The sequence below is a fragment of the Coloeus monedula genome, assembly GCF_965178545.1.
Source record: "Coloeus monedula genome assembly, chromosome: 5".
Lineage (NCBI taxonomy): Eukaryota > Metazoa > Chordata > Aves > Passeriformes > Corvidae > Coloeus > Coloeus monedula.
Window position 1 is genome coordinate 22261872 of NC_138785.1, and position 25595 is coordinate 22287466.

Below are 25595 nucleotides of genomic sequence, written 5' to 3' on the forward strand. Positions count from 1 at the left end.
TGGTGATATTCACATCCATCAACCATTGCTTTTCACATCTCGACATGCTACCTTGATTGCGAGGACTTTTTTTCCAATGAGGAGCCTTGAGGAAGCAAATAGCATAGGGAAAACAGCCTGATTCCACTTAAGTCCATCAGAAAAGGGAAAATACATGCTTAATCATTCCTAAGGGAAACTGCAAATCAAGTCGAAACCTCTTATGAGGCTCTTTTTTTATTGCACCTTCCCAAGATGGGTAGCATAAGAAGGAAGAAATCATACAGGAAGGATGAAGTGAGAAGAAAAAATAATAGCTGAGTAAAAGGAGAATTATTTGGATCTATGTGTGTTAACTTGAGTAAAAATATCTCTCTGATTGGTTTTTGCATGTCCGTGTTAATAACTGTGTAATGTGGGACTGCATTTTATCACTTCTAGCATATGTTGAAACTTGATTTAACATTGAAAGTGGATAAAATGAAGGGCCTCACAGGACCAGTTTAGAATAGGTTCATTTATTTTCCCTGTATTTGATCATGAACCACAGGAATCATCAGAAGATTGCTTTCCATGTGTATGAGATGTGCTTGCTACAGTAGTAGCTTAGGGACATTTCAGGGATTTCTAGGCTTTGCTGATAAGCTGGTTCTGTGACACCAGTAGCAATGCTATCAGACCCATTTGGTCATTTCTTTTGGATTTTCTCATTCTGGTTATGTTGCTCTACAATAGCCTCAGGAGAGCTGCTGCTAAGGAAGATAAATATAAATTCCTGTTCAGGTGACAGAGAGCAAAATAATGCCCTCTGCTGTTTTTTTCAATCTGTTTCAGGAGTCACAGTTTCATTCATGAGAAACGTGTAAGACATATGATGCTTGTTTGATTTTGGCACTGCAAAAACTTAGTGAGTGGAGAGCTATACATGTTTATAATTCATATTGGCAGCTTTATATCTAAATATTGACATAATTGCATGCATTTGCCTTTCTATCTCAAAAGCACTAAGTGAACCTTTACTTCTTCAAACTGATATCTTCTCTGATCCAATCTGACATGTTAATGATGAGCATTTAACTTTTTTCATCTTCCAGTTTTGAAACAAGATGACAGAGTCTATATGTAATCAAGAATGCTCACTATCTGTAAATCAAGTATCAAGTGAAGCTTGAGCTTGATTTTGTGCTAAAAGTGTAGTTTTCTGGGAAACTGGTCTTTATGATCCAATTTAGTAAGTTTAAGAATATGAGTTGCCATATTTCAGTGTAGCTTTTTTTTTGTTTGTTTTGAACAGCTGAACATCAGAGTGCTAAGAAGTCAGGATTTATATCTCTCCTTTCTGTTTTTCACTTTGCTACCTCTCAAGAAGTAAAGACATATAGAATCACAGAATGGCTTAAAGATCATTTAATTCCAACCCCGCTGCCATGGGCAGGACATCTTTCACTAGACCAGGTTGCTCAGAGTTCTTCCTTGAACACTTCCAGGGATGGGGCATCCACAGCTTCTCTGGACAGCCTGTGGCAGTGTCTCACCACCCTCACAGTAAAGAATTTCTAAGATCCAGTCTAAACCTACTCTCTTTCAGTTTACATTTCCCCCCATCCTGTCACTCTAGGCCATTGTAAAAAAGTCTCTCTCCATCTTTCTTGTAGGCTTCTTTCAGGCACAGGAAGGCTCCAATTAGGTCACCTCAAAGCCTTAATTATATATGTAGCATATAAAGTAGCAAGACACAACTATATCACTATCGTTGCTGCAGTGCAACAGAGGAAATGTGACATTTCCATTAGGACAATATTGTTCACTGTCATAGTTGGTTGATAACTGGAGTGGAACCATAATTCTGGGGAATGCAGAGAGCCTGCTTCCCAGAGACGCAAATTAGAAGTAGTATTTCCATAGATTCCATGTGGTCTGGTTTTTTCCTTTAATGGTCTTCAATGTATTTAATGGAAAAAAAAAAAAATCCTGTAAAAAGGAGGGGAAAACAGAAAAAAATTCTATTATTCATACAGTCAACTATTATTTGGTAAAAGTATCTATACTGGTGTATGCCGCTTTTCAGTAGAAAATCTTTCAACATCTTACAACAATGCAACTTGAATGAGAAACTCAATGATCTAGTAGGGTAGGGAAGTATTTTAGTAATATGCTTATAATTAATAACCCAGCTAACTTAATGAGCAGAGGCTGAGTCTAGGACTTTTTTTTTCACATGTCCTCCTTTACCCCTAAATTCCTATTTTGCTTTTTGATATACATTCAGGGAAAAAGCCCCAAACCTATGCTATTCATTAAATATAATTGTAATTTCCTGTTTGACAACTATTGGACTTTTATATTTGTAAATTCTTTCTAAAACATATTTATGTTCACAGTTGTGGAAAACAGTTCAGGTGGTGGCTGGTTTGCATCTTGCTCATTGGAGCTAGGACTTGACTGTCAGCAGATGCTGTGAATCACTTGAGTCACTTGTTGAACAGAAATTATATGATGAGAGGATAGAGAGACTCAGATAACCTGAACATTTCCATAGACAATTCTAATTACTGACTGAGTTTGCTGCTGCCCGTGGGCCAAGGGCAGTTGAATCATCACTCACAAGAATTTGGTAGGAAGGGACCTGAAGTGAATTCGTGAAGCCATGGTTTCAGCTGTGCTCATCGACACAGCTTCACTTATGACACCAGGGAATTTAACACACAAATTAAAGCTGAAGCTCTAATTCACAGCTTTTAAGAAAATCAATATTTTCAAACCCTTTTTTGTCCAAATCATCAGGCTTCCAGCTAGGCTCTGCCACTTTCTCAAGCCAGTGAACAATCAATATAAAGTTAAAGTAACGTCATTTAAGCTGAAGTCTTAAGAGGACTGTGGTTAGGAGTATGTTTGTACCATGGGCCGCAGAGTGTTCTGCACATCATATTAAAAGAGTCTGGTTGGTTTACAAAATTTTCTAATCAGTTTCAGCTGCCATACCTTCCCACTCAATATTTCAAATCACATATCTAAGGAACTAGGAATCTCTGCCTTCTTTGGGCAAGAAGGAAATTCAAGAATTAATAAAATGACTCAGTACTTTCAAGTTTTTGTGCTCTCCTCACCCCCTTCCAAAGGACCCCACACTGCTCTAGGCAGAACAAAAATGGATTAAATCAAGGTAGTAGAAGTTTAAATATTTTAAGTACTCTTTTGTCATATTAAAACATCTAGAATTCAGTCTTATTGCTCAGTATTTAGGCTTTTTAAAATGGTATTCATGTGTCCACTTTAAATAACCTTTCTTGTTTTCACTGAAGTTCTAATTGTACCTGTAAAAAATAAAGTAGCCAGAGTCCACCAAGTGAGGTTTGCTTGCAGAAACTAAGACACATGTTATATCTACCTTGTCACCTTTCTGTGCTCACATATATGATGCTGAAGACCTTGGTCCTGGCATCTGATTCTCCCTAAGCTTAGCTGCTATAAATGACAGAGGAACAAAGATCTTTTTGTTAGCTCCTACTTATGCACATTGTTTTCTCCTCCTCTCCTCAGCGAGCTGACATAGGGATCTCTGCCCTAACCATCACCCCGGACAGGGAAAACGTGGTGGACTTCACAACACGTTACATGGACTACTCGGTGGGCGTGCTGCTGCGCAAGGCAGAGAAGACAGTGGACATGTTTGCCTGCCTGGCCCCGTTTGACCTCTCCCTGTGGGCCTGCATTGCTGGCACAGTGCTCTTAGTCGGGCTCCTGGTCTACCTCTTGAACTGGCTCAACCCCCCGCGCCTTCAGATGGGGTCCATGACGTCTACAACTCTCTACAACTCCATGTGGTTTGTCTACGGATCCTTTGTGCAACAAGGTAAGAGACAGAGGGAGGCTCTGCCTCCAAGAGAAAATCTGTATGTCCTCCCCATTGCTGTAGAGACCTTCCTCTTCCCTGCCTCCCTCCCACAGCCCACAAGAGCTGGGAGGATTGGAAAGCCTTGTGCTAAAAGATTTCCTAGATATCTGGCTGCCCTATGTGAGAACCGTGAGAAGTTCAGAGCACTACATGCTAGCTTGTGATTTGTTGTTTTGTTATTACAGAAAAGTGATTTTGCTCTGACTAAAAAAGAGTATTGCTTATCATTTGCTGGAGAATTATTCAACATTAACAAGTGTTATGTTCTTACATAGGCAGAGAATGCTGGGATTTGGATTTTGGACTAAGTTTAGACTAGTCAGCAGTGCTGAACGATCTTACTGTGTCTGATAGTCTTTCCTCCCTCTTCTGATTTATCTCAATTTTCCTATATAATGTTTAGATTCAAGCTTCTCTGGCCTTCCTGATTGCTTTCTCAATCCCCTCTAGCATCTGGTGTAGCCCAGGCTGTTCCCCACTTCTGCTTATTTTCCCAAGTCCTTCACAACCTTACTCTTCTGGCAGAGTTTTAATCATGCATCCTTAAAGACATCAGGGACTGCAGATCTTGGCTGGGTATATAGTACTTAGGATTCTGGTCTACAAGTTGGGGTTGTAATGCAAAGTGGAATAAGAAAACACAGCTTAATATAAGAGCAAAAGGGGGTTTAGATAATAACACTCAACAGCAAAGCAGAATGAACACCTTCTTGCTTATCCATGTAATTGTTCCTCAGTCACTGCTGGCACTGCAGGTACACCTGTTTTAATTTCATAGAACATCTGCTCTACAAAGAGCCATGGCCACTACAGCCCCAAACTCACAGACAGTTCCTTGTGTTTTAACCTGAATTTGGATGGAACACTGTAGGTAAAGGGGTCATATTTACGTAACACTGGCAACATGTTATTTAGCATTACATTATTCTTGTTTCGAAACAATCAGATGACATCCACAAAAGCTAAAGGTATCCATAAAAATCAAGTATGAAGCTCCTAGAAGGGGAAAAAAAGCTAAATTAATGTCACTATCCAAAAAAAGAAGAAATTATATTTTAAGTTTCCACAAGAGGGGTGATTTTAAACACATGAGCATAGAGACATTACTTTTAAAATTATCATTTGCATTGAGCAGTAATGACCAGCTGAGGAAGACCTGAAGAGATTGTTTCAGGGGTTTTGTGATTTTCTTTTTTTGTTGTTGTTTTTAATAACACCAAAGACTTCAGAGTAGCTGAGACCTATGGAAGTTTTTTTAATATGTATAGGTGGGGTTATAAAGCTTTCTATCTAAAACATCCCCAGTGTAACTGTTTAGGGAATCCAGCTGTGTGAGAGCAGTTGGTCTGTTACAGAATGAGAATCATTACATCTGTCCTCCTGTTAGGTTAGAACTTGTGAATTAGTTTCCTTACTGCATGAATGTGAGTCATTCTACACAGGTTTATTAGTCTGAGCATCCCTGCTGTACTCCCAACATGAGTCCCTAAAAGCTTTCTAGGAGACTGCCCAGCAAAGTTTCAAAGGAGGCACAGCTAGTTTAACTCACTTCAGTCTGAAAAATTGTTAACCTGAATTGTTTGCCTCATGGTTTACCCAAGGAAGCCTGTGTTGCCTGGTTTCCTGAAATTTTCTAACTCATAGATCCAGAGTGGACCAAAAGGGAGCCCTTCAGTAGATGCTCAGTTAGCCCAAAAAGAAAAGGATTTTTTGACCAGTCAGTGAAAATGAGTGCTTAAGGAGGGCTCAGAGAGAAGCCTTGAATTCAGCATGAAGTTGAGGAAGAAGTTAGATGAAAAGAAGTGGGACCAGGCGACAAAAATAACAGAATTCTACAGCGACAAGAAAAGAAAAGAAAAGAAAAGAAAAGAAAAGAAAAGAAAAGAAAAGAAAAGAAAAGAAAAGAAAAGAAAAGAAAAGAAAAGAAAAGAAAAGAAAAGAAAAGAAAAGAAAAGAAAAGAAAAGAAAAGAAAAGAAAAGAAAAGAAAAGGAAAGGAAAGAAAAGGAAAGGAAAGAAAAAACTTATTTGAGCAGATCTGCATCCATTCCCTATGGTAAAAGGGATATGAGCTGCAACTCAGTAAAACCTGCTGGTGGTACAAAGCATCTGGGGGTCACAAAACTGTTGTGCAACTCCAGAAAAAGAAATTCACAAAATTTGGAAGGTGGGAGGAATTATTTACAGAGAGAAGAGACACCTTACCGCTCTACCATGTGGATTTCCAACAAAACTCTATAGAATTCACCAGAACAATATAAAATATTCACTTGGCTCCTACTGAGTAAGGGAAAGCTATAGACACACGTCTCCTTCAAAGAACAAGCAGAACTGTCCTGAATTAGCTAGAAGGAAAAATGAAACACATTGACAAGGGTTGATGCCAAAATACATGACACTTACAGACTGATGTAAACATAAAGACTCAGAAGAACTCAGAAATTCAGTGCAAAAGAGATGCATTTATAATGTCAGCCTGTATTTCACGTTCCATTTGAATATAGCAAAACCAATATTAGCTGAAGCGTTATTGTTTACTAATCCTTGTGAATACAGAGAAATGAAAATAATTTTCATTGTCAGGGTAACTGGCTATTGTGGTAATTTTGCCTCTGTTTTCATTCATCAGCTCTTCATTCAGCAGAAAAATGGCAGGTTTTATTTGGTTTGGAATAGTAAATCTGTTGCTGTTAATTGTGATTGGCAGATCTTAAGTGCAGCAGCATTTCAAATACTGTCAGGTTCACTTAAGAAGTCTTTCAGCAGCGATTTAAAGCATGACAAGGTACTCATTTCTGTTATCAAAACATGGAGTCAAAGATGCTTTTATGTCCTGTGCTGACAGAAACAAAGCTGCATGAACTGAGGATTGCTTGTGCTTTGATAGTTCTGGATCCTTTGTTTGGGGCTAGCAAGTGATTTGTGGCGTCATCTTCTCTTTCTCTCCTCTAGACAGAGGGAAAATTTGCAGGCATGGAGACTGGCCCCAGACCTGCCACAGCTCTGAAGACAAAAGAGCCCTCTGGTGCAAAAAAATACAAGGCATCCTTTAAGGGAATTCATAACCTATTATGATTGAAACTAAGAGCTCATTTCTTCTGAAATAGTTAAAAACTCGGCAGATTTAAGCAAGTAGCTTTAGTTCACGGTGTCCCTTTTTATTTTTGTTCAGCCTTGACTCTGATGTCTTGTTTAAATGCTGTTAAACAGTTTTAACCTTTTGCAATTTTTGAAACACCAAAATACTGTGTCATTGTCTATAGACAAAAGTCAACACAGATCAATCCAGTGATTTTTAAGGCAGGTCTATAATTACTGTCATATTCAGTTACAAAATTTGAGTATTTTTAGTTGCTTCCTTAAAGGTAGACTGAAACTTAATGTCACAGCTACTTGTATCACTTAAACTTAGGTTTTGAACTTGGCTTTCAATTTCTTCCCTCCATATTTTAGTGACCGCTCTGGGCACCATTTTTAGATGGGTAATATAGAGGTAGGTATATTTTAAGTTTCCCTTTTTATTTGATGTTCATTCATTATAGAGATCAGTCAAAATAATATACTTTTTTTTTTCTTTTCTAATGTTTGAGATACATGAGGATAAGGCTGTAATGTAACTGGGGAGGCCCAATTAATACAAAAGTGTATAAACTACAAAGTGGGGGATTTATCCTGTACTCAATCCCTTCATTATTAAGAAAACAAACAGAAAACAGGCAGGCAGTGCACTGAAATGCTTTGGCTTCCTACCCAATATACCCACTGAATCTGTGACCACTAGGAGGGCAGAGACTTTTAGGTGATCATGGTGATGCTGCTGTGGATTATATTAAAAGCAAATGTTTCTGACTCTGAAGTCAGAATTCAGGTATGAGTAGTTAAGACAATATCTGTTATCTCTGAATTGTCTATTCTTCTAAAGATGAAGCAAATTTTTAGATTCAGACTGTGGAAGATTGCAGTTGCCTTGAAATTTAGTGTCATGGCTTCTGAATTTGTTCTTTTCCTTTTGGTCATCCTAGAAAACTAAGTGACTAAATATTAAAATGCCCTAGGGTATATCACCATGTCTCACAGCCGTAGGGAGGAGGAGGAGAGAAGATCCAGCAGGCAGGAACTGTGCAGCAAGATTGATTTATTTAATTATTTTACAAACTCTTTTATAGACTTTTTTCTTCATAGTCTAATTGGACAAAGGATCAGCCACCCCTTGGGGGTGATTGGCTAAAATCCTAAAACATCCATTGTCAAAATATTTTTCTACTGTACCATAAACAAGGCTTCTCAAGGTTGCAGGTGTTTGGTTGTTTACATAACTCTGCTACCTCTCTGTGAGAGAGAAAAGTCTCTCATGGACTTAGAAAATAGCAAGAAAATCCTTGCTAGCAGCATTTTTGTATCCACAGCTAAAGCTCTGCAGTTTGCTTCTTTTGGATATTACCCTTTGTCAATTGTACAGATAACTGGCTCTAGGCAGCCCTGCTTGGGCACGGTGTGTTTGACAAGGTCCCTTTCTACTTCAAAGAGTCTTAGTGATATATGAATAATGACATATTATGTACTCTTTGCTCAGCTTTTGTGCTACTCTATACAACCACGGTTTTCCTTCTTTTGAGCCATGGTATCGTTGCTGCTCCCTCAAACTTTGCCCATACTAGAATTTGCCAATATTGGGAATCTGCCATAGGAACTCTCAGAAGAAATTTGGGGGTTCAAGAAGCTTTACTAAAATCTTCATCCAGATCAACTAAATCAAGTTGCTGCAATAGTCTGATGACTTTTTTTACTTGCTGAGAACCTAGTTTAATCTCCTGAAGGTTTTCTATTAGCTTCCTATTCGGGGCTCTTGTTTCAACACACTCTAGAGACCACTCTGCTCTCACCAGTACTAGAGAAAATCAATGATTTAAAAAACAGATGTTCAAGACCTAGAGTTATTCCCAACCCTTTTGGTATAATAGATCAGTTTTTGAGACTGCTGAAATGGTGCATAATTTTTTACCAAGGACTTGCAGTAGAATGATTATGGGGATTTTGTTTTGAAGGCAGCCTCTGAAATTTAGCTTCAGAAGACAGTGATGAGCTAACTTAGTATAACAGAATTCAACTGAATGTTGACAAAATAATGACGTTAGAGAAAATGACAATGTTTTGTATTTGATGTGAAAGACACCATAAAAGACTTTGTCTCTATCTTATCATATTCTGCTCATTTTGCTTTGAATTTTTGTATAAGAGAAGGTATTTCTGAGCTGGCCTGGCAGGATTTTAGATTGTGAAGGTAAAGATACAAGGCTCTGTTTTGTTTGGGGTTTTATTTGGGTTTTTTTTGCTATAATGGAAAATATCTTTTAAATGGCTGAATCATTCAAGATTTAATCACTTCTTAGTGATTGCAACAAAGCAAACATTCATTATCGTTTTATAAATAGAATTTGACCATAGGATAATGAGCACTTGAAGTATTACCTGAAAAAATATAATTTTCTTCAGAGATCTTATTACACTTGCTTAACTTAGCAAAGTTATGAAACGGATGATGTAAAAGCACCACTGGTGGGCCATTTTTTTATCCCCTCATATTTGTTTAAAATGCTGGTCAGAACTGGATGTTTTGATTGGTCATCAGCGGTGTCAGTAATGGCCAATTATGTTGATAATACCCGGTAAATGAGCAAATCTTACTGTTTGCCTTGTGTAAATTACGTTTCACAAGAGCAATAAAACAGCCTCCAAGCTTTGGCAATTCAAAGTCATTATAATACTTCTCAGATGGTTAAAGCTGCTCAGAATTCTCATCTTCTTCCTTTTATTACCACCCAAGGTGTGATATAATCCTCCTGAAATGCACTGCCTGGAGTCTGCTGTTGCTTAATAAATTACTCCATCTTGCTTATCTCACTCTCGGCATATCCCTATCAGCAGGAAACCATTATGCTGTAGCAACATTCTTGCTTAGTGACATTTTCTCTTAATTAACTGTACAACAATCAAATATTTAATATTCAGAGGAAAACTCTAGAATCATTCTGGAAAAGTTGTGTTAGAAATTAATTATATCTTCACATGTGATATTTAGTGGTGAAACCTGATTCATTTCATTTATTTTTTGGGGGGGAGGGGGTATGTTTAGAAATACAAAAATGATCCAGTATAAAGGCTTTAAGACTGGGACCTAGTTCCTAGTTTGGCTTCTTCACCTGATCTGCTGGTTGACCACAGAAACTTTATTTAATATCTTAGATATCAGTTCTTAGTTGTAAAATGGAGATATTACCCATCCTCCTTCATAAAAATATGTTTTATATCTTCTGATGGAAGGCAGAAGTTAAATGCCAGTCTCATTAATTAATAATTTTAATTGCTCTTCAAACTAATGCCAGTCTTGACATATTCATGTAGTAAGGGGAACAGACTTGCTGAGCCTAAAATGCACAGCACTGAGCTGGCAAAATGGTAAGTCAGATATTGAACGTGTTAGGAAACAAACTTCATACACCAAGAGGTTTACTTGTGACATGATAGTTCCACCCTAAATCCTCAAGTTAGAAGCCCCTAAATCCTCAAGCTATTGTATTAAATCTAGGCTAGTGTATCAGTAAGTATATTTACCTTCATAAAGCCATCTCTCTGAAATGGGGACTGCAGCCCTGTGGTACCCAAGCTCCTTTTGCATGTCTCAGTGGTTTGGCCAGCCCTCTTGAAAGCATCAAAAAATGAGTACATTTTGGCAATTGCATCCTGTATGAATTTGGAAACCACTGGAACTGACAGCGTGCACTGAGGGTTGTTGTCATGTACACAGTACGCTTTTGTAAGCCTTGGATGTAGCTTTATGTCCCTTCAGAGGTTTATTTGGTTGTCTCTTCTTGAAATGGTAATTCCAAGGAATAACTGTGCTCCAAATAAACAGTTCAGTAGTGTGGGCATTTGTTTGCAGCAGTGTGATACCACTAGTGTGAAACTACTAGGGGATATGCTTGGATTTTCCCCTAATTTGAACTTAAGGTTCAGGCAGTTCTCAGAGGCATCTTAAATAATGCATTTCTACATCTTGTCTGCATGTGGTTGCTTGAGTAATAGCACTGGGTACGTGAGGCAGTATATTTAGAGATTTTGTGTCTGATATACCACTTCAGAAGAGGAGAATGAATGGCAGTGTGAAAGCCCAAAAACTACCTTAATTGCCTAGGACTAGCTCTGATTGACTGTGAGAAGGCAATGTCTGACTGGCTATAGTATAAACGCTGATCAAGACCAAACGAGGCAAAAGGAAAGTAGAATTGGAGGTCATGGCATCTGTCCATCATTCTGTGTTCCTTCCAAAAACATCCTAAGGTGAATATTTTACTCAGAACAGTTTCTTTGTTATAATTTCTCATATGACTATATGCTGTAATTGGGTAAAGAATTGATAAGTTAGATTCAGATTAGGTAATCAGTTTTGACTTTTCAGGGTTCACCTGTGTATAATATGCATTTAATTGGGGAAATGAGGAAGAACAATTTAGTCAGGAACTGAGTGTTTCTGGCATAGAGGAGTAATATAACCCCCAGTTTTATCTTCAAAGATGTTTAGAAGCTGAAGAGGCAAGTCTTGTCCTGCTATTTGATATTCCTACACAGGAATTTACACTTAAATTGACAGCTTCAGGTGTTTAAGGTAGGGAGGAAGTGAGAAATGAGTTTTAGCTTTATTAAAAATATTCCCCATCTGCTTGGGTTGACAGCAGCTTCATCCACAAACTGATCAGCCTTTTTCAGCTGAGGACATCCAAGGCACCAGATAAACATGGGTTTTAGAGGGAGCCTGTGGTAGTTTTCTGTTGCTTTTCAGCCATGTGAGGAGCCCCTCCTCTGCAACAGCTGTGCCATAGCTGCATCCACCCATGCAGATCCACTTCACAACATCAACTGGTGGGTAGGTGCCAGGAAAATTGCTTGAAAGCTGTAAAGACAGGAGTAGCAAAGAGGTTTTCAAGCTGCTGGCAGGAAAGTCTCCCTTCTTCAGCAGCTGAGGGATTTTTCCTCGAACCTCTAGTAATATTAAAGTGTTTATAAAAGGAGTGGACCAAAATTAATAAAGAAAGGAAACAAAAATGCTACCCAATGATTTTTTTTTTAAACTAACCTGTTCATTTCACTGATTGTTGAGATGAAAGACCAGTGTCAGCAAATACGGTAAAAGGGGGGGGGGGGGTGTTTGTAATTTTTTTTAGTCAGCCTCCCAGCATGGAAATTAAGGAGGTTACCTTCATCGTGGCAGCATCCTGGTGTAGGAGTCTCCTGCTGCTTAATTTATATTCCTCCACTATCAATAGTGGAGGGAGAGATCTTAAAGTAGGACTTCACCTTTTCAGTGTTTTTGAAGTTATTGAGATGGGGCTGGGTTAAAAATGTGTGATACCTCACCTACCAGGCAAAAGGGACATGAAGGAACACAGTTTTGACTGAAGACTCTTCTTCCCCCACACTAAGACAGAGTAAAGGTAGCAATAAAGGGGAAAGAAAGTCATCTGCAAACATGCTGTTAAGGAACAGTGATAATAAATCTGTTGAGTGGGGTGTTCGTTGTTCATGCCCAGATATACTTGATAATAGAATATTTTTAGCTATAAGCATTTACCTCCTTCTTGCAATGGCTTCTTTTATTTCTATATCCCCAAAGAGGAAAATCCTTGCTATCCTGTAAAGTCACCTTTGAAGTCTCTTTACACTTCTGAAAACCCTGAGTTGTGATCTTAAGCAGGGTGATAGCTGATTTGCAGTGAAAACCAGGTTATTCAGCTTTCAAACAAAAGCATTTGTATTAGTGATTTTCATGAATAAATGACATTATAGCATTTTTCTCTGATAATTAAAAGGATGAAGGATTCATTCTGTCCTCTGTTCACAGTCATAATACTACATTAGGTCATCTGAGTTTTAGAGATCACTTTGATAACAACATTACAGGATGCACCTGAAGTGGAATTTTAGTTTGAATTTTAAAATGTGTTATTTAGGAACATAGTTAGAGCTCCTGCACTGGTAATGATTGAACTCTATAAGGTTAGGAGTTCATTGCAGAGAAACATTCTGAAAATTAAAGGATAACTAAAATTAGTGACACGAGAAGTGAACTGAGGTATCCGAGATGCCTGTGATTCTCTTGCCTCTGAAGTAGTCAGGGCTCACTCTGTCCTGATGGATGCTTGGAAATCTTGGAAGAACAGATTTATAAAACAGGTCATAACTTTTAAAATTCAAGCAAAAGCATAATTTTTAGTGTTTAATCCTTTTTTAAATTCCTTTCACCCCCTAAAATCTTGAGTCACAGAATTATATAGAGGTAAAAAGATTATGGGGAAAACTCCTTGTCAAAAGATGTGGGGGCTTAACTGGAATAAGGGTTTGTACTTATGGTCACATTGCATTGTTTTGTGTTTCTCTTGGTTCACAGTTGTTCAGTTGCAGCCAAAGGGGACTCTCTCCCTCATATTTATAATGTCCTCTCTGACAGGCTCTCAGCTAAAGCCGCACTTTATTACCTCATAAATGACGTTGCTTAGCTTTATGTTAATTTTACATACAGATGGTCTGTTTTCAGTCCATTGTGCACAGTTCTTTCTGCTGTCCCTGAAGGTGCTAGGCACAACCCTGTCAGTAGCCTATGGAAAGGCCACACTAAGTAAACTGAATGTGACAGTAACACATACATTACCTCCTTAGCCACTTATGAAGAGGTACCAGAGATGATAATTGTGGCTGATTGCTTTGAGGCTTTGCAGCATTTGAATCCAGCCATTAGTAATTGAGAGTCTGGGTCTCAGCATCTCTTGAAATCTGATCTAAATGCTGCCAGCGTGCAAGGTTATTTTTTAAGATCCAGTGCCAATATCCTCTAAAATATTAGCAAGCATATATCACTTTGATGCATTCCCAGTGGCTGCAAATAGCACCTCTACACGGGCATGCAATCAAGTGCAGTCCTAAAAGCACACATCACATCACAGTGCTCCTGAAGAGGATCCCCAGAAGCTCCCTGTGTTTCTTGCAAATGCACATTGAGCTCTAGTCTTTGTTTGTCTCCATGTGTGTATATTAATTATTATATTCTGTAAAACTATTGTCTTATGTGTCAAAAGTAGAAACAAAGAAGTATCTGGTCAGAGAATTTTTTTTTTTTTTTTTTTTTTTTTTTTTTTTTTTTTTTTTTTTTGCAAAGAGCAGTTGGTAAAATTGCTATGCTTATTGCACAGTTATTTATGATTATGTAATTGGATGGTACTGTATTTGATAACCCCAAAATTAAATTTGAAACCCTGCCAAGTCTTCTAATAAACCAGTGCATTTCAGCAGCATTAATACAGTATATTTTGTCTAGCAGATTGATGAGAGGTTGACAGCAAGCCTCACAGTTCCAATGTGGTCATAGTTACAGATATCAAAGGATGCACTTTCAAATTTCCAGCTTGTAGTATAAGACTAGTAATTATTCTTCTAAGGGCTCCCAGTAACTTCAGCAAATCCCAGTAGATGCCTCCGTTTTCATTTTAGCTGCAGTCATTGCTCCTCTTTTGTAATGGCAGCAGGAGAGAAAAACAAAATATACTTTGTGATATATTTTCCAGAGCTTTTGGAAACACTGTACAGGCTACTTATCCCCTCTCTCTCTGATTATGTTGCACAAGTCACTACAAGGTATTTGCATTATATTGATGCACACTAATGTTTGTAGCATTTTCTTTTATCTCTCATGAACTTTGATTTTTAATTGAAAATACATTTTGCTAATTCCCAGAAAGACAGAATCTGACCACCGCAAAATTGCTAATATCTGAAATGTCATTAACCTTGGGTCTAGGCCTAAAAGCCAGGAATTAATTCCTATAGATCTTGAAGATTCATCCTGTAAATACTACATAATAGGAATGAAAAACTGATTAATGTATGTTATTGAAGCATCACAGACGCCAGGAGAAGCTAGACCACAGGCATTTACTAAATGGTTGATACGATATGTTTCCCTTCCCAATTCTTCCATTATTGCCACCCTTTCAATAAGATGGGTGGAAAGAAACAATTTATTGTTGTGAAGGGAATTATAAATATACTATAACTAATATGTTATGCTAACATCACTTTAATCAGGTAATTATTAAAAGACTGTTTGGCCTTTAAGGACATTGATTTAATGGGAATTAATTTAATGATTGAACACTGTTTGTGTAACATTATCATTGCTAGTGATGCAGAAAATTGGAATCTCAGCTCAGCTGAAAAGAGTTTAGACTTTTTATTATCACATTAGATCCCATTCTACTGGAATGTAGTTATTAGACCCTTTTTTTATATTTTCAATATATATTTAAATGTTTGGGTTTTATCTAAAAATTTCTGACTAGAAAAAGTCAGTTGAAATTTTTGTCATTGTACTGCTCTCCTTTTCGATAGAGGCTTGAATTTCTGTTTAAAATAGCCTTAAAGAAAGTCCATTAGATTTTGGTTTTGACTTGCTATTGCTTCTCCTATAAAACAAATTTTCTCTGTTTTCATTCTCTGCTTTCTTCTCTGCAAACCTGACAATTTTTTTTAGCAGGAACAGAGTTTAGTTTATGGAATAGTTTTACAACTTTAAGGACACAGCAGCTTTTTAAAGTAGCAGCAGATAGAGCACAGTTCTATCTAGATTATTCTGAGGCTGAATCCTGCACTATCTAGTCACAGCTTAGTGGAAATGGTGAACATTATAAAAGAAGTGTGTTCAGTACCTGAGGGTTAAGACAGAGTTAAAGCTGACCTTTATTGTTACAACTCCCTTTTACCTACAGGTGTGTTGTCTCTGGATGCCCTCCTTGGTTTGCCCTTAGGAGTGCTCTTGTCACAAATTATTTTTCATCTTTGTAGTGCCTCTAACTACTGTTGTATATAAATTACACCCAGGGAGGAAAGGGAAGCATGCAGTGAAGTGGTGCATCTGACAGACTGCTGCAAATAGATTAATTTTCAAACAAAATTTTACTCAAGGACGTCTGACAATTCCTCCTGTGTCTTGGCAGAATTTTCCAAGGGAGCCTGGTGGCCAAATGATTAGCCCTCTGTCACTAGAATGAAGCAGTTGCAGTAGACACTAAGATCAAGTTAGGCAGGCTGGGTATTTGAAGACTGATCAAAAAATAATTTGATAATAGGTATAGCAGAGTCTCAAACTTACAAAAACTGTAGGTTACTAGCCCAGTGGCGAGCAATGCTGTAGTAGGCTGAAGTGCTTTGCACTGGGTAGCACTGGCCCTTTTCTTGATGCTAGAGGATTTTCTAGCTTTGGAGAGGATATTTGCAAAGAACAAGACTGAAGAACCTGTACTTCAAGCAAAGTAGCTTGTGAGCAGGCCTTTGATCAATCTTTTGGATATTTCTATTTGTCCATCAGGTCGTATGTCAAGGCCCTCTGACCAGATTTATGAGATGGGTTCTCTGGAATGTAACTTGATGAGGGCTTTGTGACTTGATTAGTCCCAGCATTTGAAATCTCAGCATGGGTAATCTCTTTTTATTAATGAGAAAACAGAGCTGAGCAATGAGCCTTAGTATGTGAGTCAAATGCCAAAGGCACATCCAAAGAGATACACAGCAGTAGCAAATGGAGGATTTTCAGAGGGAGTTTTCAAGATATGAAATGTAACTTGGAGGTGATTACTGGTGGGCAGTAACAGAGGGTGACAAGGTAGCATGGTAATCTCTCTTTCAGACTGGAGCTGGCTCATGCCTGCCCTCCTTGGTAGGAGGCTGGGGGAAGCCTAGATCTGCCTGCACAAGGTTTTGCATATACCCTCAGGTTAGCTGGCTTCCAGAGCTGTTGATAAGGATCTTTAAGCATGTATAAGATGCAGCTTCTCAAACTCCTTCACAGATTTCAGACAACTAGGAGTGATTTGAAATAAGCCTGAAGGAGAGGAATGATAGTCTAAGATTTTCACCCTGTCACATAAAGGGGAGAAATAAATGAGGGAAGCTTTCTTTTGTGCATCATTGCTTCCCTTCTGGGAGTGCAGTGAGGGCAGTGCTTCCCACCCAGCTGAAAGAAAACAATCTTCCAGGGAGAAAAAGTAATGAGATTAGTCAGGGGATCATTACACTAACAACAAATGGTAAGAGTAAGTGATTGTTTAGTTCAGAAATAAGACATTAAAGGGCAAAAAAAATTAATCAGAGCACCAAAAGACAAAGTGAACACATTATTTAACTGCCTATAGACCAGCAGGAGAAATCTGAATAATAAACAAGAACAGTTAGACTCAGAAATACAGAATTGGTCTTCATGATGTTTCTGAAATCTTGTAGGAATACTTGGAAGTAAAGTCAGATGGACAAGGTTGGCAAATGGGGAAGAAGGTGCCAAAATAGCCTTAAGTATTTCAGAAGCTGAGAACTTGGAAAGAACTGATTTTGGTTTTTTTTCTGTGACTGTGTGCTAATGACTGGAGCACAAAATGAGATGGGAGACAGTGTCTGCTGCAGACCACCAAATCACACTGGAGTGGAGGATGGTTGACTCCCATAATGCATATCCATAACACATAAGGGGAAGTGTGAGGTGTAACAGGGGTAGTCAGGCTGAGTGATGGATGTTTCAAGCCTCCAGCTGCCCACGCTGAAGCATCTGGAATGCATATGTAGAGCATATTGAAAGGGAAAGGAACACTGATTGCACCAAAGTGTTAAATTCTACAAACTTCAGAGAAAAAATTACATGGGGAGAAAATGTACACAGAGGTGAGGCAGAGCTGAGAACAACAGGAAGGAGGGTGCTGAAAACTTTGTTAGGAGGTATAGAAACTTTAATGATATTGGTGCATTAGGTGAAGGTGACACCACTCAAAATCGTTATGCCAGAAAGACGATAAATATTTCTCTTCTGTGCTTGTGAAAATAGCAAATTAAATACTTTCTGTGTTGTAGAGGTTAAATGGTAGCTACTAACATCAGACAGTTTCAAATCAGCAAATTCAAACAAATTTCGCCCAAATATTTAAGAGAGTTTGCTGTGCAGCTTCCAAGATTCCTGTTTGATTTGAGTCTTAAAACATTGAGCAGGTTTAAAAAGATGAGCAAAAAAATCTATTGTAAACCTAAAGACCAAGCTGAAACTTCAGTGCAAGTGTTTCTTCCATCTTACTATATGGATGTAACAAGATGAGACTTAACAAATATAAACAGACGTTTAACAATTTCAAAACATATAACCATTTAAAAAGTCTACACATGACTTTAACTATTTTATTTGAAAAAGCAGTTATCATTGGGATTTGATGGAAACTTTTATAATCACTTTAGTGATTATAAAAACATTGGTTCCCTTCCAATCCTACTACTTCCAAAAACTCAAAGAACAGTTCCTAATATATTTGGAGTATTTTCACAGTATAGTATTAACATGTAGATGCAGTGCTCTCTCTTTAGGAAGTAAAGACCTGAAGAAATGTTTCATGTGTGAAACAAAACATCTGAATGTCTCTTTTTTTTTTTTTTTTTTTTTTAATAAATCACTACATTTTGATACAAACCAAATGCTACAGGAGGAACAGGTGGTGTGGTGAGTAAAAACTATAGCTGGCTCTCGAACTTCTCCACACCTTGTAAGACCTGGCTGCCAGCCCTGCCTCATGATCAGTTCCTTCTCCACTCCCAAACCCCTGCAATCTGCCAATATTTGCAAGGATAGGGAATTCAGCCCCTGATTTACAAGCTTATTTGGAAGGCATTACCAGTTCAAGGGGTTGTATTCTCCTGTAGAATAATTCATCGTGCCAGCTGTGGTCAATGGGTGTTAACTTAGCACAAAATGAAATATTACAAGCTCAGGTTATGGCATGCCAGCTCAGATGTTATGGAAAGGAATACATGCAAAGTTCGAGGAAGAATGGAGATGTATGGATGAAAAAAAAAGAAAATAAAGGAAGAAAAATTCATGATGAGAGATTTCCCGACAAGTTCCAAGCTGCATTTACTTCACAGCTGGTAGAAATAGGTGTAGGCTTCATTGACTGTAAAATATTTTTTGTCCTATACTGAATTGAACATTTCCAATTGAAAACAGGAGAGGTTTTATATTATCAAGAAAGTTTTTAACAGAACAATAGCAATAGCTAGTGCCCTGAAAGATTCTGCCTTTGAATAGCTCTGCTTTGCAGAGTTTTGCAAAGATCACAGAGCTCAGTCAAACTTTAGGTTTTGTTTCTCATGGCAAAAAAAAAAAAAAGCGGAAATATAAAATGCCTTTTCCTCTGTGTTAATACAAACAACTTCCCTTACACCCGCTCTCTATTAATGTCCCTTTCACAAAGAAAACAGAAGAAATACATTGATCTAAACTGCTTGCAACAGACATCTACATTTCTTTATTTATGGAAATTGCAGAGGCACAGCATAATTGATGTGACTGTTCTAACAGGCTAAAGGCTAAATTGCAGCCAACTCCCAGTCCTTTGTGTTTTCTTACCAAAGGCCAATAATTCACTGAATGTGGACAGAATTTTTGTAAGAAAAATCAAAATCTGTCCCCAGATAACCCACCCTATTATTTCTTCACCTTCTTTTTCAAAGCACAGTTGAGATTCTTGCTTTCAATTTTGATAGTATTACAGTTCCTCCACAAAAGAGTCACAATTAACATATTTTTCATGTTTCTTTAAATTATCTAGAAAACTCCTTACACAGAAATTCAGCTCACTGCGGTTTTTCTTCAGGCAAACAATCGACAAATCCCTGAGAACAAGATGTTTGGAAAAAGAACCTATGCATTTTGAATTCTTCAAATTTAGTCCAGAATTATAAAATACCAAGATCTCTCTAGGCTGAGATCCTCATTTTCCCAATTTTGCCCATTTGTCCTGTGATTTCATCCCTCCTTCTTGCCTGTACTCCTCTTTTGTGATTTTTGATGTGAAGAAGCCTTTAAACTGACTGCTAATGAGGGAAAATAATTTTTTTTATGTACAAATGTGTATGGTAATTGTAGAGTTTCACATTTTATCTTCTAAGTTGGGTTTTTCCTGATATTTAGGTCTGTCATAATTATGCATTATATTGTTTGCATTGTCAAGACAATGCATTCTTTTTCCTGCCTTCTATTTAGCTTGAAGCACTTGGAAAGAAATGCGAATAAACAGAAATTTATAAGATAAGTTGCAGTCTAACCCTGTCATCTGAAGTAGGCCAGCATTAAAATGGTCTAGGATTGATGAAGCAGAGCTGCATTAGATGAGAGTGGGAGGACTAAAAGTAATTTCTTTCACTGCGACTTCTACAGTAATTCAACTTTTTCAGAAAACTCCCAATAAGATTGATTTTTCTAGTCCAGTTTACCCTGGAAAATATCTTTCCCTTCCTGCACATGCAATCTGAAAATTTTAAAGGCAGATCAGATTTTTTTAAGTGATTTTAGCACACATCACGTATCAGATGCATTATACTGGGAGCTGTAGCCACAACATAGGTGATGTGCAGGTAGTATATCCTTTGTACTGTGTGTCCTGTGTGTAGCCTCTTGTAACTTGACTATGTTGTCACCCATAAAGATGTCAACGCACCCAAAACTCATCCTAGACCTTGGAAAGCAGAGCTCAGGGAGGTTTGCATGTCTGTCCCTCCTGCACACTAATTTAAAGTCAAGGGTAGTAGTATCTTTTAGGTCTGTAGCTCTCTGTCATGGTAATGTTAAGGGAAAACCAGTGATTGCTGCTCTCCTGAGTGATTTGGCACTCTTCTGCACTGAGAAAATGTGGATTGGGACCGAAAGAAAACTTCAGAAGGTTTTATCCCCAGGAACAAAACTGGGGAGAGTGAAGAGGTTTCTTAAGGTGAACTGTCATGGTGCAGGAAGTGTCTTAGCAAACAGTGCAATGCAACAAGACTGTATCGCATGAAGTCTCCTACGAGATGCCAAAGAAACGATACCATGGCAGTAAAAGATCTCCTTTGATTTTGTTCCTTTTCTTCTTCCTCTGGGAAAGGTGGAGTACCCTACCTGTACTGCTTAAAAGTCCTGCACCTGTGCAGTTGTGGTGTCAGCCCTGCTTAAGAAATGATGGTTTAGGAAGCCTCAGTGGAAGGATTGTTAGAGGAGTGAGGAATTATTTTGGTATGTGTTTATTGTACATGTACTTAGATACAAGCTTTGTCCTCAAGCTTCATTTATTGACTGCTGATATACAAGGTACAACTCTGAATTAGGAACAAGGCTTCACAAACAGCTAGATGAAATAAAAGCGCTTGGCCTAACCAGTGTTTGTGGGTTTTAAAGTCTATTTTTAACACGGGGTTGAAAAGGAAAAAGTAATAGTGAATAGTGGAGACAACCTTACAGACATATGGGAAAGCTGTATGGACAGCAGGGAATGCTGTGGCTGAGGCATCTGTAGTGACTTTCGTGTTCACTTGATGCACAGCATCCTCCCTTGAACCAGAAGGCGGGTGTGTGAGTTTCAATGGTCCTCTCTCTTCTGACATCTAATTTCAATTCAAAAATGTGAGAATTTAAGAGTTTTAAGCTGAAAAATGAAAATGCAAGGATGCCCAAAAGATTATTGGCTTCTTGTCAATCACACTACCCATTTCAATTAAGTATGAAGATTATCTGCAGGGATTGGCACCTGAAAGTTAAAAGGACAAACAGCCTTTTCCGATAAATTAATATAATTGTTTGCTCTTTTCATTTTATTAAGAAATCATTTTTAAATTAAGTATTCCAAAGACATCGCAAAAATTGTTGTAAAGTAGAAATGCTCTATTAAAAGTAATTTAAAATTTGTGCAGCAGAGAAATCCAAGTCTTCAGATGTTGAAGTTAGTGTTCACCTTTGATAATCCTTAGACTGAAATAATATCTCCCAATGTGATCAGTAGATTCTTATTTCAGGCGATTACATGGCATCTTGGAAATAAAAGAAAACTCATTTCCAGCTGTGTAGGTCTAACAGATTTTATCTTTCAGTTCTGGAATTCTCAAAAGGCAAAGGATTTCAGTGTTTATATACCAAAAGTATAAATGAATGGACGCAATTGTTATTTCACATATGGTACAATTCCACATCACTGATGCAGGAAAAAAATTTCAGATTTGTATGGCAATGCAGAGTTCCCAGTGTTTTGTATAGGTAAGAAAAAATTAAAGCAGTAAGAGGATCCTTAATAGACAACATTGATTGAACATAGAGTTTCTGTACGTAAGTGAAAATTATTTGTTCTTGGAATGTGAATAATTATAATTTGTATTCCCTTAAACTTACTTGCTCTGGGAACATTAAGGAGTTTTTACGTAAGTGAAGAACAAACTACATACAGATGATTGAATCGGTAACAAATTGCTTTTGCAAATCCCAGGCATTGTACCATCATAAGATTTTACATCTGAGAAAGCTACCTCAAAAATAATGTCAGCTTCTCAAATTGCTGAGTGTAGAGGGAGAGGAAAAGGGTGAACATCTCGAGCAGTTGACTGTGGGTGCTTGCTGTGTTCACCTATCCCCCTTTAGTTACTTGTAGTTGTGACAAAACATACTGCAGACCAAAGGGGGATTAAAAAAAAAAAAATATTTCCTTCCTCTAAAAATCTGAGATTCATATGTTTTTAACAGAAAGAGCTATTGCAAATACTCCAAATTAGTGTGTTTTGGGGCAGCTATTTGCATAAAGACTACTGTTTCTCATGGCTTGCATTACTAGGCTCTTGTCTCACAATCGATGGTGTGCAGCTCATCCTGGGAGGCTTAATTGCTGCTCATGTTCTGTTTACATGGTAGTTGGATTTTAAAGGAAAGCAACCATAGAAATACAAAACAATGTTTGCTTTCTTCTTCAATATGTGTGGGGTTTTTTCCTGCATGTCCAAGTTCACTTGCAGCGAGTTGTACCCACACATACAGTTCTCACGAGCATCTGCCTGCCTACAGAACTGTGAAAATTAATTGTGTTTTGATGGGATTTTTTGACTTTATGTTCCCCAGAATGAAAGAAAAACTTAATTAAGGTTTGTAGATAAGATCTCTAAGGAAAGACCATTGTAAGAATTTACTTTGGCTGCTTTTGTTCTGAGATCTAAAAGTCTATTTCCATTACTGGACAGGACTGGCAGATGAACTGCAATTAAAGGCACAGTAGCAAAAGAGATTAAACATAGGAATGACAACTGACAGCATGGGCTCCCTTCAGTGCTTTTTCTCGCATAGAAAGTGCAGCTCTAAGTCCTGCTCGGTTTACTGAAGCACCAGGTTTTAATGAACTGCTTTACGCTGTTAACCTTGGGGTCCAGTTATCCTGAGCAATGCATGAGCATTCCTCTGCCAAATGAAAACTCTTGCTTTTCCTTCTTCCCCACAGGAGGAGAGGTTCCATACACAACTCTGGCAACCCGACTGATGATGGGAGCCTGGTGGCTTTTTGCTCTGATTGTCATCTCCTCCTACACGGCCAACCTAGCAGCTTTCCTCACCATCACACGCATTGAGAACTCCATCCAGTAAGTTGGCAAAGAATGATTCAAGGGAAAGGAGGGAGAACATAAATATACATGTAAAGGGGTATAAATGTTCTACTTAAATGTGAGAAAAGGAATAAGTTTTTATCCTCTTGAGAAGTAGTTAGAAAGTTAGAAAAATAACAATATACCATGGACTGTCAGTCTCCCTGGAGACGCTTTTTTTTTTAGACTTTGAATTGTTGGCCTCTAGCAGATACTTTTCCATGTGGCAGACATACATATGTAGGCTTGCACACATACATATTTTGAAAGAAGCAGTTGAGTTTGAAATGACCACACAGCATCAGTATTTGAAATGGGAAGGTATAAATTATTGCTGCGTTCTCCAGCTCTGCTTTCCATTCAGATGTATTCCACAGAACTGACTTCTGACACTTTGGTCAGGAAGAACACAATGCTTCTTCAATGTATGGGGAGCTGAAAGCTGACTTCCCCTATTCTTGCCAAGGCAGAGGTGTGTTAACCACAACAAACAGTAACAAACTCAGTCACCAGTAATCTTTGCTCCTTCTGTTCCCTGGTGCTCTCTTACTACATAAACAGACTGCATGGTTCTCTCTTTCCCATCTATTCCTTCTTTTGCTTCATGCCTCCCTAAAATGAATGTCCTGGTCTTCTCCTACCCCTTTTATGGTGAACTCCTTCTGTCACACCTTCCAGTCTCTTTTTGAAGATCATGTCATCTTTCTAGGTCTTCTACCCTCTCTCTCTGCCCTTTTGCACTCCAGTATCCTCTCCTTCAGCAAGCTGCCTGCTGAGTTATCCTTGCTCTTGTGGCTCCAGTGACATCCTTCACCTTCAAGTGCTCACTCCTGGATCAAAGCAGACACTAGAAAATAAAGTGAAGCATTAGCTAGCCAAGCACTGTGAGGGGCAGCTGGCTAGTTTTTCATAGCAGGTTTATCTTGAGGCTACAAGTCTGTGAAAGTATGTGAGAGTGACAAAATTACCCTTTCCTATATATCCTTCTTTGCAAAAATCATAGAGTGACTTTAAAGAAGAGAGGCACATTTCACCATATTTCTTCCTTCAGAAAGGTATGAACCTGACCTTCAAGTCAGGCTCAACAATGACCTTAGGGAAAATTCCATTTTCCCAGTCCAGTCATTGATTCAAGTCCCTGACTTGTGTGTATCATCACCTAAGGTCTTTCTGCCTCTAGTTCAGCTGCTTTCAAAATCTCCCTGAAATTCCCTTTGAGACAGTGAGCCACTATCACAGACTGAGCAGGGGGAGCCTTGGCCTCCTATGTGTTCGCAGGTCAGGATCAAGCACCACTGTGTGCCAGCAGTCACTGCTCACACAAAGGCACTTCTCCTCTAGGTGAGGATTTTCTATGTGCTAAAAGCAGGCCTGGCTTTCACATGTGCTGGTAAACATCTGCAATAGCAGGCAAATAAACATCTGTAATAGCAGACAAATTTCATTTGCAACTGAAGCCCAAGTCGGACCCAAGAGCGGAAGCAGAACCTGACTTTGAGTGCATGGTTATGACTCGGGTGATGGAGGTGGAGGGAGAAGTTGGTGTTCCACAGCCCACATTGCCCAGGCTTTACCAGTCCTTATTCATCCCAATTCAACTGGGAATTTTTTACAGCTGTTATCCTTCCTTTCTGAGGTAACAACCTTACCACTTTCATCTATTAGAGGGCTACATACTCTAAGACAGAGATATATAAAATGAACTAAAGTCACATGAGCAAATTATTCCCTTGATACAGTTGTATTACCAGTTAAATCAAGTTATCATTTTCTTTTGTGTTCTAAATAACAGATTTTGAGATAATGCAATGCTGCTGGGGTATTTAGACACAACTCAACCATTTGACTCTGCAGTCTCAATTTTAATCCCCTCAAAATTTATATGGGAGTAAAATGATATCCTGTATCAATGCTTGTCAACATTGACCTTGATATTTTGAGGAAAGTTGATTTATTTTTTTTTTTAAGTTTAAAAATATTTAAATTTGACTAAGGACTGTGAAGAAACAACATGGGAATTTATGCATGCAAAATAAATAATAATTATATATTCACTCATACAGTTTGTCCTTACAAGACTGAAATAGGCTTCTGTGTTCTGCTTTGAAATCATGTCCCTTCTAGTTTTGAAGTAGTCCAGAAAAATGATCAAATTACTGTGACAAATATCTGTGTTTTCTTATGATGTGTAAAAAAGAATAAAATATACCCAAACTATAATTT

At 38.1% G+C, this 25595-nt stretch overlaps 1 protein-coding gene across 2 annotated transcripts in view; it reads left to right on the forward strand.

Annotated features, from left to right (window-relative positions):
* GRID2 (glutamate ionotropic receptor delta type subunit 2) overlaps positions 1 to 25595 on the forward strand; it is a gene marked incomplete at both ends in the record, with an annotated part of 694960 nt that overhangs the window by 567944 nt on the left and 101421 nt on the right. For both annotated transcript variants that reach the window (XM_082281726.1, XM_082281727.1), the window contains 2 exons: positions 3520 to 3832; positions 23231 to 23369. In XM_082281726.1, coding sequence (XP_082137852.1) covers positions 3520 to 3832; positions 23231 to 23369 — 452 coding nt within the window. The remainder of the gene's footprint in view (positions 1 to 3519; positions 3833 to 23230; positions 23370 to 25595) is intronic.